The sequence below is a fragment of the Telmatherina bonti genome (genome assembly GCF_933228915.1).
Source record: "Telmatherina bonti genome assembly, chromosome: 13".
Taxonomy (NCBI): Eukaryota; Metazoa; Chordata; class Actinopteri; order Atheriniformes; family Telmatherinidae; genus Telmatherina; species Telmatherina bonti.
Window position 1 is genome coordinate 18209881 of NC_136611.1, and position 14308 is coordinate 18224188.

At 36.7% G+C, this 14308-nt stretch overlaps 1 protein-coding gene across 1 annotated transcript in view; it reads right to left on the minus strand.

The window, feature by feature from the left end:
- Positions 1 to 14308, minus strand: part of LOC306764475 (netrin receptor UNC5C-like) — a gene marked incomplete at both ends in the record, with an annotated part of 199831 nt that overhangs the window by 34632 nt on the left and 150891 nt on the right. The window contains 4 exons of the mRNA XM_079251649.1: positions 5041 to 5097; positions 9979 to 10143; positions 10791 to 10958; positions 13499 to 13679. Of these exons, the coding sequence (XP_079107775.1) occupies positions 5041 to 5097; positions 9979 to 10143; positions 10791 to 10958; positions 13499 to 13679 (571 nt within the window). The remainder of the gene's footprint in view (positions 1 to 5040; positions 5098 to 9978; positions 10144 to 10790; positions 10959 to 13498; positions 13680 to 14308) is intronic.

Genomic DNA, 14308 nt, shown 5'->3' on the forward strand with positions numbered 1-14308 from the left:
GTATTTCTATTAATGTGAAACTTTTATTTTACCATAACATTTATTACATTAACCAAACAAACGAGGGGCGTCAGTTCAGTGACCAAGAACTTGTTTTTCATGTTAATTGACTTTCTTTGGATTTTGCACCATGATTCACTCTGCAATGACTTTGTTGATGCCAGTTTCTCCTGCATTATCTGAGAAACACATTTTGCTCAAATAAGTGTGAGCATTATGTGTGATACTGTGAGTTGACAGGATACTAAAAACCTAAATTACTAATCTGTTTTCCGTTTCTCCTCTGAAATATTTCAATTGAAATAAATAACGTTTTATCTGTGGAGCAGAGCCAACAATAATATATGTGCATCTAAAAGTGTCTCATGTGTTTTCTTTAAACAGGTCAGGAGAGATGGGAAAAGTGCAGCATTGTACAGGGTATGCTTTCCTTTTCATACAGTAGATGCAGTCTTGGAACATTTTCATCCCCGGTTGTGGGTTTGGCCTCACATTTGTGTTACATCTCAGTCCCACCACCTCCAACAGAAGGTAAAGTCATTTATTTTTATCTAGTTTCAAGTGCCAAGTCATAACACAAGTAGCTTTAGGCTCCATTTGCTATAGATAAATAACACCAGCGGACAGAGAGCACATCGGAAAACATGTAAACCAGCTGAAAATCAGACAAAACTATGAGATTACATTTAATTCTCTGAAGAAGGTGAAGATGGAAATAGTCCTGGTCCAGTGAGGTGCACTCAGAATATTTCTCCTGCTCTAGTTTTATGCTGATTGTGTCATGTTCATCACGGGAATGTGCACAACCCAACAAACAGAATCTACCATCATTGTAGTGTCTCACTGTATTACAGCTTAAAATGGATCCATTATTCTGTAAAGATTTTAGTCACATAAATATCTTATCTGACATCTGAACATTTAGAAAAAGAATATTTAGAAAGACTCCACTGACTGAAACCTTCTTCATCAGGACATTTGAAATGTTTAACTGTTGCCAAAGTCCCTTTTTTTTTACTCTGTATTTGAGTCATTTATGGAAACTTGGTCTATAATGACGTTTGCTTATAAGTCATTATACCATGGTCAGTGAGAATTCCAATGTCAACTGGCGTGCATTAGATTGGTCTAAACGCACAGTTAGTTCGGCAAGTTTAATCACCAACGTAGTCCTCCACCGTGCGCGTCACCATAGCAACGCGTCACACACGCTTCAACGGCTGACCATAACATAATAACAGAAGACGCTGAAATATGGATTTTGAGGTCAATTTTAACATTTTTGGACCAAACAAAACATATGATGACTGGGAAGAAGAGGAAACAATAAAAGAACAAGCTAGGCAACGTTACAAGCAGGTAACATCAGAAGAACTCAACAAGATTGAAAATGAAAAAGATGAAGAGAACACGAAATTCTGTCTACGGGCTCAACAAAAGACTCAGCAGCATCCCTGCCAAAGAAAAAATCCAGCGAGGAAAAGGCGCCAGTGTGTTTTAATAATTGCAGAATCAACGGGAACATTCAGTTAAATTTTGTTTGAAGCATGCGCAATGCATAATTACGCATCACGCAGTTTGCCGATCCACTCTCTGTACTGAAATTGTTTTATTAGCCTAATACATTATTAATTGTTATTATTATTATTATTTTAATTTTCAATAGGCCTGTTTATTAAATGTTTTGATAGCCTATTGTTCTTTGGTTAAAAATTTTGGTTTAAAATAGTGCGTAATTTGTAATGAATCTAATTCAACTTAGTTTTAATTTACCAACCCCTGTGCAGATTAACCAATTTTTAATTTGTATGATATATATATTTACAAATATTGTTCCCTACTAGCTATTTCTGTGGTTGTTTTTGAAGTGTGTGGTGTGAATAAATATTATTTATGGCGCATGGCATTCTATTTCTCTTGACAACGGTTGCTAAGACACAAAAACTAACAAAAAGTAGTTCCTATGTTTAACCACATTTAGCGAGTTTACAGCAATTATAAATTATTTCTTTTAGTGTTTACAGTTTGTGGGACCAAGGTATAAGCGGATTAAACAACTCGGAAGCGTGCATTAGACCATTCTAAGGCACTCCGCGGAGTTCCCACTCTGCGTCATGCCTTAGAATGGTCTAATGCACGCTTCCGAGTTGTTTAATCCTTACTTATTACATGAGACATATACACACTGAAACTGATAGTTACCGGGGTCATGATCATATGATTTAGCAGGCTTAAGGTTGCAGAGATGCACTAAGTCTGTGTAAAAATTATACTGTACATATGAAACTGAACAGTCAACACACACTTATTATTATCCAGTTTTGTTCCATCCATCAAGTCTACTTTCCAATTAGATTTAACGGGGGAGTGTGTCCAAACTTATGACTTTTGAATTTAATCAAAACATATCCAAAAATTAAAATAAAGAGTGAATTCTCAGTACGAAATATTCAGACATAAAACATATGTTAAAAATAACATTCATAGTGGGGATCCAGATCTTAAAAATGCATGTTTTAAATGTTAGAAACAGAAATAAAGCTTGTCTGATGAGATATAATTACTTTCCTTTCCTTTAACATGCAGCGCTATCTGTCTGAACAGTTCATACTGCAAGAACATTTAGTTTGATGAAACCACATCAGCAGACTCTCAAAGAGTCACAAGAACAAATTTGGTGCTTTGAAAATAAAATGGATGATTCTGCAATGAGAGAAGTAAAAAGGACAGTAATAATACATGGCAGAGATCTTTTCCCTCTTGCACCCTTCAATTTCTATCTTCCTTGCAGTCCTTAGTAAATTTTCCTCATTGTGTCGGTAACACTGAGCGAGACAGACAGGAACAGAAAGTGGGCAAGGCAGAAAGACGGGGAGAGGGAAGGAGGAAAAACACAGGGAAGGAAGAAATGAGGTTTCAACAAACTTTCGTAACTTTAAAAAGAAAATGGTCCACAGCAGGTTATCTTGGGACTTTGTAAATTTCCCATATAATAGAGTAATGTCAAACAAGTTCAGATTTAAGCTTTCAGCCAGTTCAGTGTCAGTACTTGTACCATATTGAGCTTTAGGAGACCCTGTAAGCTTGTAAACACAGTATTTGGAACCACTGTGAGGTAAATTGCCTACATTTGGCACTGAGTCAAAATTGGCTGGCTAATCTCCAAAACAACCGCAGTTCAAACAAACTCACATATGACTATCGAGTGAACAGTTGCTGAATCGATTTGCAGCTATGAGACTGGAAGCAAGAGTCAAGTTGACTGAGTGAATCTGTCACAATTATTCAGTAAGTTCCGAGAAACTCTGGACTCATACTGCATCTTTAGCGGTGAAAAACTGGCTGTGTTAAAATGGACCTGCTAAAACAGACACGTCCAACTTAATACTAACAAATAGGACAGAATGTTTATGTTACAGCCTGTTAAATGAGTCTATTTGTACTCTATGGTGTTATTATAATTATTCTCATTCATTTCTTTTTCCTAATGTTCAAAATACAAAAAAAAAAGGTTAAAAAGATTATCCTTAAATACCTGCTTATTTTTTATAGCACCACATCAAATTTCACTATTTTAAAATGAGCTCAGAGCGATTGACGTAAGGTTTGAGGGACAAAACTGCTCTTTCTCTTGAAATTCCCAGGAGATGGTAGAGCCATTTAAAAAAACAAAAAAAAACAAACTCGTTTTATATGGCTTAATTAAAATGTGAACCTTAATCTCACTGAGGTTTGGGTGAATATTGGATTCTAGCTGGCTGCAGGGTTTCCATTATTTCTTAATTAAGGACACATATTATGTAGTTGACATGAATACATCTGTTCACTGATCTAAATTAAAGAGCGGCATCGGTCCGTACCATTGGCAGCAGCTGGGTTTGTTGGTCAGGCAACAAGAAGAAATAAGTGTCAATGACAATACATCTGAAAAGGGCACACAGACTGCATTTCTATAGTGCTTCTTTAGTGTTGCTGACAGCTCCTCACAGTGAAACTCAATGACTTGCCCAAGAGCACTCCCATGTATGTGGATAAAAAAAAAAAAAAAAACAACAGGTAAAACTACTGAACCTCTCGTAAATGAACCTCTGCTGCTCCCATTCCACCAATAGTAACAACAGTAACAACACACAAAATAGCAACAGGATCACATAAATTGCAAACGTATCCTGCCATTAACACCACATGTGCAATCATGTCCCAGTCCATCCACCTTCAGCAGGCTGCTGCAGCTAACAGTTGACAAAACATCATAGAAAATCATTTAACATGTGATAAGAAGTACCACATTCAGGTTTCAGTATAATCACTGAGTGCTAACAACATGGCAGATCATCTTGTTGTAGATTTGGGCAAAATGGCTGCTAGCGACTGATGTGTTAATCAAGTATCAACTCAACTGTATTCTGTGTTATTTCCTTTAATTTTTGCTATCATAATGCTGCTGTTCTGATTATAAATAAGCTCAGGTGCGCTAAGCAGACACATTCATAAGGAAAAACTGATTTACTGGAGATTTCTGTAGCAAATATTAATATCTTAAGATAAAACACTATCTTAAGCTAAGACAATGAACAATTAAAAATGTCAAGATAAAATAAAAATTGTTAAATATTTGTATAAATATTTCTCCTAGATGTTAATGGGTTAAGCTAAATATCAGCGAGCTCAAATGGAATGCAGTCCAATAAGCTACAACATCACCACCCATTACAGAATTTATGGTAGAGCTGCACTGCATTAGTTTTTACAGATGCACTTAAATAATTGATCAGTGAGTGCATCATGTTACTGTAGAACTACTTTAACTACTGTTTACATAATTTGCTGTGCTTCTCAGAATTGCTTAATGGCCACAAATATTGTGCATTACAGGAATGGATCATATGACAAGCCCTTATCCAGATAACGGCAAGTGACAAAAAATAAAGCAAAAAAATTAAAAATCACCCCAAAAAAACCTTGATGTTCAGGCAGAGAAAGAAATTGTATGATGAGTGAATTAAAACAAATCATGATAACAACATAAAATGAACTTACATGGAATTCCCAAATCACCCCTGTCTTTGGGCTCACTGGACTTCTGAAACAATGAACCTTTGAGACAGGAAAAGAAATGAACGCAGGAATGAATGGAGGGAAGAAAATGATTCAAATGTAGCATACGGTAAATAAAATGGGACAAACATGACGGAACACAAACCACGCCAGTGTTTCATTTTTCTATTATTCCATGCTGGTTTAGTTGTGTCCAAAATATTATGAAAAGAAGTTTGAGAGAGAAAAAAAAAACCAAAAACACAAAAAGCTTATTAAGCAACACACACAAAAAAAACTCAAAAACTGAAAATAGAAGAAAAGAAAGATAAATTTAGAAGTTGTATATGTAGTGTTACGCAGAGGGGGCCACTTAGTCATGGCAAACCGAGGGTCTATGACACAGATGAACTTCTGATGTACTGATGTATAATTGAAGTGATGGTGTATAATTGATAAAGGCAACAGAGCAACATGGCACACTTAAAAGCTTCTTTCCAGAGCAGCTGTCTATAGAAGAGCCACAGATTCATCGGTAAAGGGAAAGAAACACTGGCAGGGTTAAGTGGGGTTACAAGTGCATATCTTATACACACACAGTAACGCTGGTGCAGCTTGCAGGTAGAGTTTGCCATTTATTTTAAGCTGCATGGATTTGCTCTGCAGTACTGTCAAAATATTGAAGAATCTACAGGAATGAGTTCATCCATTACTCTAAGTGGTTAAACACATTTTTACTTCGCTTTTAATCAGATTTCTTACTTTTTTCTGACAGCAAGACTTTACAATAAACTGTAAAAAAATTACAAACGTTATGATGAAAAATGTGATGAGAGAAGAAGCAGCAATCTATGACAAGTATTTATCATGTTTTAATTATAACACAAACAACAGTAATTAAAACATGGTGGCAGTAAAATGAAGCATGGATGATTTAGTATGAGCCAACACCACTGCAGCAGAGATGTAAAAAAGAACCCACATGAGGCCCAAACATGAAGAAAAGTAGTAGAAACCAGCTGGCATGCTATCGGCGAAATAATGCCAACAAATGATCATGGTGCAAGTGGACAAAAAGGGGAAGGGTGAGCTTTCAATGTCAAGAGGGTCTGTTCCATATTGTGCATTCCTGGCAGAGACTCACAAATACACAAAGACATATCAGTGTTTCATCAAATCTCCAAAGTTACATAACAGCCAGTGTCTCTAGCGGTTCCTGTGGTTTTAGAGGAGCAGATTAGATGTGCTCCAGTGGAACTGTTATGTAGCATGCATATTTACGCACATGTGCTGACACAGAGTAGGTTGTGTGTAAAATTTCATGTCCAAGGATGACCAAGGATGTGGAGCTCAGAGAGAATGTCTTCCAAGAATCCTGATCAATGTGTCAGATAAATGTCAATAAGCCAGATGAGAAAAAAAACAAAAATAAGCACTACCACAAATCTGCAAGTTGTACACACATTTACAGGCTCGTACTCGTATAACTTTCAAAAAATTCCAAAATAAAAGAAGAGTCATAGAAGTGAAGTCAAATGGAGTTTATATATATATATATATATATATATATATATATATATATATATATATATATATATATATATATATATATATATATATATATATATATATATATATACATATATATATATATATATATATATATCCAGTAGGACAAGTTTTGATAAAAGGCAGCGGAAGTCGTGGGAAAGATGAAAAGAATGAGGGAGGTGTTGAATGAGAAAGTGAGAGAGACAGAAGAGGATGAGTAGAGCTGAGCAAAGTCAATTACAGAGCACTATCTAAAACATAACCCCTTCCCTCTTCAAATTCACAGAGCCTTATCAGTTTATTCTAAACCCCAAACCCCCAAAATGTGCCTATTAAGTGGTTATCTTTTTACCCCTACCAGCTAAGCACTGTCACACCATATAGCCAGGCTATTTTCCATCTGTGGAAAACCCATATTTTAAAATATGTTCATAAACCACATGGATAAATGGTACACAAAGTACTTTATGCCTCTCAGATATGCTGTAAATATACTATTTACAGAATGCTGTGCTTGCAGAAACCTCCTCTAACAACCATAGTTATAGCAGTATGTACAGCAAAACCCACACGGTCCATGGATTCCTGCTATTGCTACAGGAAACACTTGAAACATTAGTGCTGACATAAAACCAAGTCTGTGCAGTCATTTTAAAGACAAGAAATCAATCACAGGAAATGAGCCTAAATCTATACCTCCCTACATTATATCTCAGGTTCTGTGATCATATACCCCACAGGGCACAGGAGATCCCTTCTAGGAATGAAATGCAGTACACAACACAGCTAGCCAGACAATGGCTTCATGTTCAGTAAATTCTGTCCATAATTAGCCCACGGCTAAGTTTTCTTTCAGAAATTATCTCATTGCTCCTGCAGCCTCCTCCCCCTGCTGAGAGAAGGAAAAGCTGGTTTGGCTCAGTCTTGTAGCTCATTGTTTTATGTTATTTTTCAGATCATTTTTGTACTTTTAAAATAAACAACTTTCACCTCAAGTATAAAAATGGATTCATTGACATATTAATTAAAACATTTTTCGGTCTTTTGTTTATTTTTTTATGATTTTTTTTTTTTTTTTAGCAAGCAAGAAATAGTGCATAGGTGCTTTTTTTTTACATTAAAATCTAAATTATGGAAACAATTTTCATTATTTTTCTATCTATTTTTTTTCTATTGTCTGTAAAAAAAAAAAAAAAAAAAAAAGTTAGGCTTGGTAACCCACCAATTTTCCTTTTTGGTAAGTCACAGACTAACCAAAGGAGACTCAGCACAACATCAGTGTGTGCTTACACACACAAACTCCATGGTCTTGAGCTCAGCTGTGTGATATGAGTGGTTTTTCAGTGTTGGCTCTCCTTCACAATTTGAGGCCATTTCATGTTTTTTGCATGTGGTGAATGCTGGCCTGGGGTTACTGAAGTTTAATCGTCTTGTCAGGACCGGCATATACTTGCTGTTAACAACACATCCACTTCTATATTTTGGCTGCCATGTGTTCCTGGCATTCGTTTGGCACGTAAGCTGCTTGCGTTGACATGAGGTAAAGTGTCATGTGCTCGAGCTTCAATGCAGACTTGAACACTAGAGGCACTCACGAGAACAAGAACATGAACAAAAGATCAGAAGTAAACTCAGTGGGGAGGAGTCTTGAAGAGTACCTCTTGGACGTTGTTTGCAACTATCAGCTTCTTTAGGATTTTTCCTCCCGTTGCACCGTGACAAATGTTCATGCCCTAACAGTTAGCAACAGACTGGTAATCTGTTGTTTCTGGAAATGCCACAAAAATACAGTGTGACTGGTAGAATGACTTTATGACTATTTCAGAGTTCAAGTGCTGTGTACTGACCCTAGCAGCGACCTCTAGCACTCGACGTTTCAGCCGCATCATGCTTCCGTTGTTTGCTGCACGTGTATACACAGACTCAGTGGAATGTTGTTGTGTATGTTTGTGTATGCAGCAAGTGTATCCCAGCCTTTACTCAGATGTTCATTTAAAGGTGCAGAACAGTTTTCTGCTGAGCTCAGTGTTAAGTTTATTTGTGCTTTGTTGAATAGAAACTGTGTTTAACAGAAGCAAATATGGAATTGAACTTTGGAAAAATAAAATAGTCATGTGATCTGAAATATGAAAAACAATTAGTAACCAGTAACACTGAAGTAGTTGGAATAGTATTATGTAGCATATTACTAGCGAACAGTTGGTGCAAACAATCATCATTGCTCTGGATTTTTCATGAAATGTAACCTGATAAAACAATTGAAGCAACAAGAGAATCTCAGTTTAATGATTGCTTTCTGGCAAATTAGCAAATTATTCATTTGCTCATGCTAAAGTTTAAAAAACATTTCAACTGGCTGATCAAAATCCTTTATCTTCTGTCTAAATAAGAGGATATGACTGAGATTTAGCTATTGTGTCAACATATCTACAGCAATAAAGCTAAATTACCAGTTCAGCTCAGTTTTGCCAGTATAAAGTTCCTTACAGGACATGTTTTTGATAGAACTTCTTAAGAAAAACTAAAAGAACTTTTACTTTAAGGAAAAATCTCCTTCTGTCCACCGTTTCATGTGGAAGTGGATAAAACCTGAACTCAATTGAAAAATTGAGGATGCATGTATGTTTGAAAAAAAGACTGCTTTCTTTTTATCCTATTTTTGATCTTAACTTTGTCGAAAGCCCCCGCAACTCTTTTGTCTCTGTGTCACATGCTTTGTCTGCCAATTATTCTGAGCACATGGAGGAACAAGCACTGTTGAAACAAGTCAACAAATATAATTGCTTTTGCCTTGGATAAAAAACTGCTGCTGCTATATTTGGTCCATTATGAACAGCCCACGCTTTCCAAGCACCTTTTGGAATTTACGCCCCATATAAAACAGGTGTTTCAACTTTACTAAGGTGGAATAAAGTGGGAAGAAAAAGGTAAGTTATGACATTTAGAATTTTTACTGAAAATAATTTGCAACCTGCAGAGAAAGACAGCGTACACAAGAAAAGGGGAAAAAAAGGCGATTGAGAGGCGAGCGAGCTCAAAGAGGGCAGAAAACCAGGAAACCGAGAGGGAGAAGCAGAGAAATGTTGGGAATAATGACAGAACAGAAAAAATTTGAACAGTGTGGTGTTAAAAGAGAACTGCGAGTTGAGAGATAGGATGAAAGTAAGGAAAGAGAAGAATATCATACAAACAAGAGTCCAGAACAAAGACCATGAGTATGTAAAAAAAAATATATATATATACCTAAAATGACTGCAAGAAGAGTTCAGATATAATCTCAACATCTTCCTATGCAAACAAAACTATTTAAATAATCATGTTCATGAAAAAAAAAGAGATACATTTCTTAGTTATTGGTTTGAATGACTGGGCAGTTTTCTCTCAACTTACTTTGCATGCAGAGTCCATCGGTGCAGTTCTGTGACTGGAGCACCAGCCCCTCACAGTCCTTCCCACCATTTTTAGGAGCTGGGTTGTTGCACTCTCTCCTCCTCCACTGGGTGCATTCTGTCCCACAGGCTGACCACTTGCTCCACTCTGTCCACACCCCGTCCACTGTGGAAGGAGGGAGTAGCAGCAGAGGATAAAAGTTTAGACAGGACTTTAATGATGTTCTGAAAAGCAGACAGACAGAAAGAAAGAAGATGGAAGAAGAAAATGCCAAAGAAAACAACAGAACAGAATAGCACGCATTGTGCCTATTTAAAGGCTGTTTCCTAGTATATATATAAGTGAGGGTGACATATTTGCAATTTTGCCACTTCAGTAGACCACAACCAACACACTGCCACTCCCTGAAGAAGAAACAAATATAGTATAAAAAAAACAAAAAAAAACAAAAAAACCAAAAACACATATATATGTAATTATCAAATTTTCCTCAGTGATAAATAGGAGAAAATGACACTAGTCAATTTTATAGAATACTTCTATTCTATAAATATGACAACATATTATAGTCTAAATATATGAATAGAATAGATAAAATAAATAAACTAAATAAATGTCAAATATATTAAAGACAAAGTAAGTTGTCTCATGTCTGTAGAAGTAAAATATTGCATGTGACAAAATGTTGCACTGATTTTTAGTAATTCATTCATCAGAGGAAGATAATAAAATAAAATAAAATAAAATAAAATAGAAAAAGTAAAATGAAATATATTATTTTGTAAGAATAGAATAGAATAGAATAGAATTACCAGTGCACAGCGTGGTACAGGGCAGTTTTTGTATGGCCTGCCCATCACAGGGCAGTCCTCCATTGAGAGGGGCGGGGTTAGTGCAGCTCCTGGAACGTTTCTGGAAGCCGCGTCCACAGCGACTGTTGCACGGAGCCCACTCGGTCCATGTGGACCAGCCACCATTCACTGCCACAACAGAGATAATCATTTAAATGATAAACCAGCCCCTCTCAGAGTTACCATATTACCTTCGCTCTAAACCATATACCCTCCATTTTTACCTGGGGTGGGTGTTATTATAATGTAAATGACCAGAGCAGTGAAAAAGGTGAGAATCTAATGCACAAATATAATATCTTTGTCCTTGGAAAATAAGTCAGTACTAGCAGTCAATGGCTACGGTGCTTCTTAATTCAGAATTAATCATTTGGTATTAAATAATTTAATAACTAATGTATTCTGCCTATGAGTTTACATGAAAATAATAATTCCGAATGAACGTTTACATGAAACACATCCTCACTTAATTCCTCTTTAGAGCGGCGGGTTGGGAAGGGTTCTGATTGGACAAAGGGTGCACGTGACGTATTACGTATACCGGAGATAAACAAAGTTTGCTCCATGCTTCTCGTCTTTTCAGTCATAACTTGTAAAAGTTACATAATAAGAACCAGTTTTGCCGCCATTTTTATTATAATTTTGAAGTAGCAGCTCAACACGAGCATACTACGTCCCTTTTTGTAGCAACTGAGAAGGAGACAAAAGATAGACCACCAAACACTGGAGGCAAAACAAGGTGCGTCATCGTGACAGGACAAGTTAATGAGCATGCGCAGAACGACAGGAAATAATTTAGAGCGTAGTTAAGGATTACATGACAGAGGAATTAAATAGTTTGGAATTAAAATGTGAATAAACCAGACACTTACATTGGAATTAGGTTTAATTCTGAATAGAAATTTGCATTAGGAATTAAGTGTTTACATGGTTGTTTATTATCAGTTTAAAGCGGAATTAACTTTTATTAAAGAGGAATAAAATACTCCCATTTAAACGCACGGAATGACAAAGTGTAGCTTCTTCAAAGAAAGAAATAATGAAATAATTTATCAGTCATGATGGCAAAACAAATATTTAGTTTCTTGATGTTGAACAACTATTTTACTGAAGTGCTTTTACTGGACCCTTGCTGATGTAAAAGGACCGTTTTTGTTGCAGTTTGTTGCAATTGCAGTACAGTACAGCTTTCCAGACAAACTGCATTGGTGAGTGGAAATAAGTGTTTACTGAATCTCCAGTTATGATTGTAGCCAGGAAGGGGATTTGTCATTTAATTATTAAGACTCTTAGCTTTCCCATGGTGTTTAACATGAAGAGGTACGTGTAAAAATACATTTTCACCTGTCGCAACGCGCCTACGGAGCGCCTGGTACCAACGGGCTGAAGACTTCAGGAAAGCATTCTGATATTTGCACGTGTGTTATTTAACATCTAAGATTTATGATGAAATTTATGATGAAAAACTGACTTTTTTTTTTACACACACTAAAGGCATCATGTTTTCACATTTACAAAGATTTCCTGCATTATAAAACAGTGCAGACAAAACTACGGACAGGTGACAGAGCCAGAAGGGGGAAATCGGGTATCAAATAAAAATGAGCCCCTAAGACACCCAGGGAAAGAATTTATCATCTAGAGAGGTGCAGTGAGTTGAAACACCGTCTTGGCAGTTCTGTCAGCTCTGTGGAAAGCTCCCACTCTTTTCTCCAAATCTAATTACAAATGAATCACCAAGAAGAAAGTAATCAGTTAATTAAGGCGCAGACTTTTGAAATACTTCATTAGGATTTCCTAACCAGTTCTTCCAGTCTGCCTCTCCTCACCTGTTTCCCTTCTGTCCATAGCTGTTTCATTTTTTCCCCCTCATGTTCCTGTGTTTTTTCCACTACAATTTCACCTTGTCAACAGTGTCAGCCAGGCCCTTGTGGAGCCGAGAAGATTGAACCACAGATTGAACAATCTATTTCTGTAAGGATACATCAGTGTCACACCACTGCATCTCCTGCTGCCTATATTGAACAGGCGCACAGGCTCTGCTGTTTTGATTGAAACACTCCTCCTAGTGAATAGAGTTAGTGTTACATTTGAAAAGAAACACTGTGTGTTTCTATCTGTTGTGAGTGGGTAGTATGAGTATATTTTCCCTCCTCAAAATGTTTCCTAAAGTCTTGCATCAGAACATTTGGTAAAATTGAAAAAAAAAAAGATTTTTTTCTTTACTGGAAACATTAACCAAAGAGCTTTGCTTGAAAGTAAAGCAACAACTGAACGGAGGTATTCAAACTTGTTTTGCTTGTTTTTTCCAAAGCCGTTACTGTGCCATAAGCTGCACTGGTCATTTAGAGCCGGGACTCTGAGAGCCTGAGTGTGTGCTAATTTAACCCTGAGGGTGTGATTCTGGGTGGGCTAGGTGTAATTGGGTGAGGTCAAAGGTGATGTGAGAATATAAGACCATTTGTAGGGAAAGCAGTGTGGGTATGGCAGCAGAACTAAGTTTATGTAATAGATAAAAGCTGTTTGCCTGATGTGAGCTGAAGGTATATTTAAAAAAACAATTTCCTCAACTTTATGACAGAAAACATTCACAGCAAGAGGTCCTCCAAACTGGAACAATGGCAGCAGGTGGTGATAAGATCCAGGCAAACACAGGCACATAAACTTACCGTAGACAATGACAGTCGCTGTTGTGCTTCGTCTTTTGGCCACTATGTTTTTAGCCACACACGTGTAGTTGGCGGTGTCGGACAGACGCGCCTGTTTGATGATCAAGTTGTGGTCAATGGTGATGTAAAAGTTTCTGTCCTCTGCTGGGTCTATTATTTCCTCATTCTTCAACCACTCCACCTGGGACACGGAGAAAAGAGGAAAAGGATGTCAGAGGAAAAGTTTCTCTATGCTGTGAGACGAAGGAGCAGCAACCATCGAGCTTCTGCTTCGACTGGTTTTTGGGGGGTTTGTTGCTGCTGTGAAGTGTAATGCAAGCTAAAACAGATGAAACAATATTCATCACATTAAAAACTGCCAGCTGAGGGGGGATTATGAGATCAAGTTATAATATTGTTCTTGTGAATGATCCTCCTAGGAAGACATGGCTGATAACATGAGACTGTGAAAAACATTTTAAAAAATTATTTCGAAAGTATAAATTCCATCATTATGATAATAAAATAACAAAAAACTGCTTTTCTAGTGGTACATTTATGTTATAAACCTTTCCAGATGAGAATTAGGCCCATCACAGGATGCTTTTGCAACCTTTTTGTTGGTTTAGAAGTGAAAAAGTCTTGAAAACTTGTCGTTTTGATCAAGTAGGAGGAAAAAAAAAAGCCTAAACTGACAACAAACACTCATGTAACTAAGTAAATTACTGCATAAACTGTGGCTGTTCATACAGTACATAAGTCTTGATGAGGATAATAAATAATAGGTGAAGATGAAATCAGTAATAAATACTTTTTGTTAAGTAGGACGCG